Consider the following 5,846-nt stretch of genomic DNA (forward strand, 5'->3'; position numbering starts at 1 on the left):
CTGCCAGCGTGTCCATCCGGCGGTGTGACGCAGCCTGGCGGGCTCGCCTTCAAATCCAGCCCTTGCCCGTAACCCAGAAGCTCGATGGCCCCCCTTCCCTTCCCGGCACCCCAAACCTGAGATGTCCACTGGCATGGAGATGCAGCGACTTAGCAGGGGGGCGGAGGGGGCTTCCAGGGAGGTGGGCTTCACGGGGTCCCCTGGGGGAGACAGGTGTTCAGGCTCCTGCTCTCGGAGCTGCCCAGTCTAGAGCTAGGAAGTGGGAGTGGGGAACAGAGGGCCTGGCAGGGGTCACCAGTTCTTGGGGACTGTGGGCCTAGGAAGTGAGGCCGACGGGGGCATGAGGCTTCGGCCGTGGGGCTGGACGAGTCAGACCAGGAACCCAGCTCAGGGAGCTGGACAGCTGGGCCGGCGCTGGGCTTCCCGGGAGAGGGAGCTGGGCCAGCCTCGGCGCCGGGGACCAGGCAGGGGTCACCGCAGTACCTGCAGGGCCAGGCAGGGGGGCCCCGGCGGGGTCGGGTGGCCTGCCAGGGGCCTCCCTCGGCTCCTCCGTCACCGAAGTGGTGAGCACCCGCTTGGAGCCACGCACAGGGCTGGTCCGGGTCTGCAGGCCGGGGCTGGGGAAGAGGCGCAGGGGCTGGATCTCCTGGGGGCAGACGGCAGCCTCGTGCGTGTTCTGAGACGCGAGCGCCCCCGCTCCCCTCCCGTCCTTTCCGCCGGACTCACGTGGCTGAAGAGCTCGTTGGTCAGACCCAGGTAGTTGTGGAGTGCCAGGAAGGTGACCCGCTGCAGCCTCACCATGATGATCTGCGGGGGCCGAGAGGGCCCAGAGGTCGGTCAGGAGGGGCGGCCAGGGCCGCGGCCAGGCCACGGGACAGAGCGGGGGCCAAGCACGGGGGAGAGGGTCTCACCAGGCCACGGCGGGAGAAGGGGGCAAGGGCGGCTGGGCAGGGCTGAGAGGAGACACACCATGGGCCCGCGAGCTGGGGAGCGGCCCGGGCGCTGCTCAGCGCTGATAGCACAGCTGGAGCTGAGCGCCCCTGGCTGGCACCGCCGCAGGCGCTGGGTAGCGGGGAGGGTGGGGAGGCCACCGACCTGCACCACCCGCACCAGGCTCTCCGGGTACTTGGTGAAGACGGCGGAGAAGGCCTCCACCGGCAGCCGCAGCACGGTGGAGTCCCGGGCCGCCCTGGCAGAGACGGTCCGCTGGGGGTGCTGGTGACCCTGGGTGGGGGTGGGGGAGCATAAGGAGAGTTGAGATCTGGGGCCTCCCTGGTGGCAGCGGGTCAAAGCGCAGCACTAAGAAGCTGCTGCAGCCCCTGCAGCACGAGTTCGATCCCCGGCCAGGGAGGGACCCCAGGGCGCAGCAGACCCCTCCTGTCTCGCCACCGCTCCCCTCAGCAGTGTACTCTGTCCGTCTGCCTGTTTTGCTCCCCACTCTGCCTCTGGTGAGACCTTTCACCCCCCACACCTCTGGCCTGTACCCCAGTTCTTATGTGCACCATAAATAAATCTTAAAAAAAAAAAAAAAAAAAACAAGGGGGGAAGGGGGAGGGCTCCAAGCCTCCTCCCCGTGGGCGGGGACTGACACTGACCCTACCAGACTGACTGAGCCCCAGACTCCCTGCCCCAGCAGGCCCACGCGGGTATCCTGACCCCGCCCCGCGCCTGCCCACTCACTGTTATGACATCCAGGATGCTCAGAAGGCTGTTGACGCTGTCCCCGGGGACCACCTCCTTCACCACACACTCCTTTCCATCCTAAGACGGGCGCTGCTGAGCCGGCTGCCCACAGGGCCCAGCCCCCACCCCCCTCCCGGATGCCCCGCAGGGCCCAGCCCCCACTCCCGCTCCCCTCCCCGATGCCCCGCAGGGCCCAGCCCCCCACACCCCGCAGCCCTTCCTGACACCCTGCGCCCCAGGGCAGCCACCTACAGGGCCGGGCAGACAGAGCTCCAGCAGCCCGTCCTGCACCACGTAGATGCTGGCGTCCGGCTGGCTCGGCCGGAAGACGTAGTCGCCCTGGCCGAGGCGCTGGAAGACCATGTGGCGGCAGAGTTCGAGGAACAGCGGCTTCTCGAAGTGGCCCAACACCCTGTGGGGCAGGAGCAGGGCGCGGCCCTCAGCCCCCGAGAGGCCCGACCCCGCCCCGCGCCGAGCCCCGCACCGGGCACTGACCGGACGTTCTTGAGCATGTAGAGCACCTCGGAGGGCAGGTGGGAGTTGGCCAGGTCGCCCTCCGTCAGGTCGGCCTCCAGCACCGAGGGCGGCGGCTCCTTCCGCTGCAGTGTCGGGGCCTCCTTCTGGATGCGCAGGATCCTGGGGCGCGGGGGCAGGCAGAGGCTCAGAGCCCCGAGACCCCCCACCTTACGCCCAAGCCAGGCCCCGCCCGACTGCGGCACCTGGCAGCACCGGCCTCCTGAGCGCACCCGGATGCTGTCTCTCAAGCCGCAGTGGCCTCGACAACTGCCACTTTCCTGTGGCCTTCCGGGCCTGGGACGTTCCCCGAGGAGCCACTTACAGGGGCAGTTTGCTGACCACTGATGTAAAACCCCATACCCCCTCCACTGGGCACAGGCCCTGAGATGAGTCTCCCAGTGAGACACAGGCAGGGTCTCGGTGTCCCAGTGAGACACGCCCCTGCCAGGGCGGGGGCGGAGCCCTGGGAGCACCTCAGCTTCACGGCCCCTGGTCCACCCTCCGCCGCAAGGCAGCTTCGCCCGAGCCAGACCCCTGGGGCAGCTCCTGTGTCAGGAGGAGACCCCGGCAGACTCTCGGCTTTGTCAAGGCCCTGAGGCAGCCCAGGTTACAGAGAAGCCCGAGGCGGCCCCTGTGATGGTCACGGGCCCAGGCAGGGACCCTAGGCTCTTGCCCCACTGCCCATCACAGACCTGGGTCAGCGTTTCCCTGCAGAACGGTTATCACTGAGAGGACCCCTCCTCTGGTCACGAGACCGAGGCTGGGCCTTCCTGGCTGTGCAGGGCTTAGAGTCACAGTGCTAGCGCCAGCCCCGGCAGCACGAGTTCGATCCCCGGCCAGGGAGGGACCCCAGGGCGCAGCAGACCCCTCCTGTCTCCTGCTGCTCCCTCAGCGGTGCATTTCAGAGGATCCGCCTGTTCTGCCCCCCTCTGCCTCTGGGGAGTCCTCTCACCCACACTCTGGCTTGCATTCAGTTCCTGAACCTATGTGGGTCACTCCCTGGCCAGGGACTGAACTCGCTGCTGCAGTGGCCGCAGACAGCTTCTTACTCTGTGCTTTAACCTGCTGCGCCACCAGGGAGGGCCCATAAAAAGAATCTTTTAAAAAACAGAGGACTCCCCCCCCCCCCAGCAGCCTCCCTAGCGTGGGAACAAGTCCAAGGCAGATGCCTTCTGATGTGCAGATGAGTGACCTAACGCCAGCAGAAAGGAAGCTGGAGCAGCTCCTCCAGCTGGCCAGACACCCCCACCTGAGGCCGTGGGGGTCCATGAAGTGGCCCGCTGGACACCCAGCAGAGCCGCTGCATACACGACACAGTACTAAGACACACACTGGAGTCCGAACAGCTCGTCACCGTGCTGGGAGCTACTGAGCTGCCCCAGGGGACACAGGCCCCAGACACAGCCGGTCAGCTGTGGGAGGACTGATTAAGTTCCCAGGCAGCTCAAAGGGGTCAAGCCCTGTGGACACGCGCTTTGGGGCGTGCGACCCCTCAGCCCCTGCAGACCCCCAGCACAGCCCCAGCACCAGGGACACTCAGCACAGCCTTACTTCTTGGCAATGTTGAGCATCTTGAGCTTCTTCTTCATGCGGGGCCGGGAAGTGGTGGAGACTGAGGCATCCACCAGGGAGGAAGTGGACTGTGATACCTGGGGGGATCAAAGGTGGAGGCTGGGGACCTGGTCAGCTGCTCTGAGCCTAGAAAGGCTGGGCGGCCCCAGAGCTCCTTCGAGGAGGAGGGGGCTTAGGCAGGGCTTAGGCGGCTCGGCGGGGAGCCCTGCACTCACTTTCCGCATAATCTTCCTGCCGTAGAAGAGCACTTTGTCCCTCTTCCGGAACCGGTACCGCGGGCCCTCGGGGGCTGGAGTTTCTGGGGAAGGGGGGACAGGCGCTCAAGGCTCCGGAGACTCCACACGCCCGTCGGCAGGGCGCAGAGATCCCGGCAGGTCAGCTCCCCACCCGCGCCTCCGGGGGCCCCGGGTGCTCACTGGGCACTCGCAGCCGCCGCACCAGCAGGAGGATGAGCACCGCCGTGACCAGGACCGCGACTCCGGCCCCGATCATCACGCCCAGCACCTGCGGGACGAACGGCACCGGCTGCGCCTCGCATACTCGCCCCGCCGCGCCCTCCAGAACCCCGTCGCCCTCCGCCGCCTCGGCCCCCGAGGAGGTCTCAGTCAGCCCGAGCCTCGATGTCCCCATCTGCAGAATGGGCCGGCGCGGCTCCCTCCCCGGGGGCGCAGCACTTCCCCGCGGCCCCGCGTCCGCGGTGCACGCCGGGAACGGTAGTTCGGTCTCAACTGACGTAGCCGGGTTCTCGCGGGAACACGATGCTGCGCGCTAGGCACGCCGGGAGTTGTAGTCCGCGCGTCGCCGCACCGGCCCCGACCCTTACCATGCCAGTTTGCAGCGGGGCCTCCATCACTGCAGGCTGGGCCGCAGGCCTGGTAGTTCCCGAGTCCTGAGGAATTTGAAGCTGGAGGAATCGGTGCAGGTCGTCACTCGGACCCGCCCCTTCCCTGTGGCTACCCGTTTCCTCTTAGCACAAGCCCTGCCCACTTCGCCGGCCGAACGGCCCCGCCGCGGGCCGGGGGGGGTGTGCAGCACGCTAGGGTGGGGCAAGTTAACCTCGAGTTTCGGGCTGGCATGAGTCGTGCCCCCGCCGGCGTCTCCGCACCTATTTCCCGGGCTGGCCTGACGCCCCCCGTCCAGCCCCACCCTAGGGCCGAAGGGCAGCCGGCCGGAGCCGGGAGGACACTGCTCCCTCCCACAGGTGCCCCCCCCCTCGGGCTCTGCCAGGCGGGACTGACCAGCCCTGACCAACCGACCCCTAGGCCGCAGTCCCCTGCCCCCCACCCCCCACCCCCGCGAGCACCGGGTGTCCCACTCCAGGGACACAGAGCCCCGAAAGACGGGGGTTGGGAGCCGCCTGGCTCCCGGTCAAAACCTGCCCCGGGGAGCCCCAGGAACCGGGGCGCGCGGGGGCGCCCACACCAGCGGCCGGCGGTGATGCCTAAGGCTCGGGCGGGTCTGGGATGCTCAGTGGACGCGCTCGCAGACGTTACTTGGCCGGTGCTGGAGATGTGTGGCAGCGTCAGAGTAAAGTTATGGGGCCTCTGACGGCGTGGAGCAGCAGCGGGACTCCGGGGACGGTGCCGACGCCATTGCCGGGAGGCGTAACCCGAGATGCCCGAACTACTGGGGGCGCTGGAAAGTTACTGAGTCCAAGGACTGCTGGGCTGCTGGGACCTGCAGGTGGCGGGCGCGTTTCTGGCGCTACTGGAGTATAGTAAAGGGAACCTGGGCGAGCTACGGGGCCCTTGCGGCCCTGCCTGGAGACTGGGGGGACGAGTCCCCTCCACCCCCGGGCGCACCTGGCTACCGGTGCGGAAACACCTGCCGGGAACGGGGGATTGGGAGGACCCGACTTTCTGTCGGAGACTGCCAGGAATCGGCGGAGGCCAGGTCTTGGAAAAGCCGAGGGCTCGCTGACGATCCTCGAAGGGACGCCCAGCGGGGCCGGCGGAAAGTCGGACTCACCCAGGGGCTGCAGCCGGGGTCCACTCTGCACGGACTCCGCTATCGTTCCGCGCAGCGCCGCGGGCGCGGCCCCTTTAAATTATTCGCCGCAGGGCGCGCCGCGGCCC

General features: G+C 68.1%; 2 protein-coding genes across 2 annotated transcripts in view; both read right to left on the minus strand.

The window, feature by feature from the left end:
* PNPLA6 (patatin-like phospholipase domain containing 6) overlaps window positions 1-5,711 on the minus strand; it is a 17,546-nt gene extending 11,835 nt beyond the window's left edge. The window contains exons 1-12 of the mRNA XM_012729454.1: window positions 5,265-5,711; window positions 4,595-4,660; window positions 4,188-4,275; window positions 3,987-4,069; window positions 3,751-3,848; window positions 2,179-2,319; window positions 1,936-2,095; window positions 1,681-1,761; window positions 1,096-1,224; window positions 727-807; window positions 484-646; window positions 13-200 (exon numbers count right to left, since the gene is read on the minus strand). Coding sequence (XP_012584908.1) covers window positions 13-200; window positions 484-646; window positions 727-807; window positions 1,096-1,224; window positions 1,681-1,761; window positions 1,936-2,095; window positions 2,179-2,319; window positions 3,751-3,848; window positions 3,987-4,069; window positions 4,188-4,275; window positions 4,595-4,621 — 1,239 coding nt within the window. The 5' untranslated portion in view covers window positions 4,622-4,660; window positions 5,265-5,711. The remainder of the gene's footprint in view (window positions 1-12; window positions 201-483; window positions 647-726; window positions 808-1,095; window positions 1,225-1,680; window positions 1,762-1,935; window positions 2,096-2,178; window positions 2,320-3,750; window positions 3,849-3,986; window positions 4,070-4,187; window positions 4,276-4,594; window positions 4,661-5,264) is intronic.
* MCOLN1 (mucolipin 1) overlaps window positions 4,621-5,846 on the minus strand; it is a 7,297-nt gene continuing 6,071 nt past the window's right edge. Inside the window, exon 13 of the mRNA XM_004688974.2 lies at window positions 4,621-4,807. Within this exon, the coding sequence (XP_004689031.2) occupies window positions 4,621-4,807 (187 nt within the window). The remainder of the gene's footprint in view (window positions 4,808-5,846) is intronic.

The sequence above is a fragment of the Condylura cristata genome, unplaced genomic scaffold, assembly GCF_000260355.1.
Source record: "Condylura cristata isolate star-nosed mole 26May11 unplaced genomic scaffold, ConCri1.0 scaffold00025, whole genome shotgun sequence".
NCBI classification, from domain to species: domain Eukaryota; kingdom Metazoa; phylum Chordata; class Mammalia; order Eulipotyphla; family Talpidae; genus Condylura; species Condylura cristata.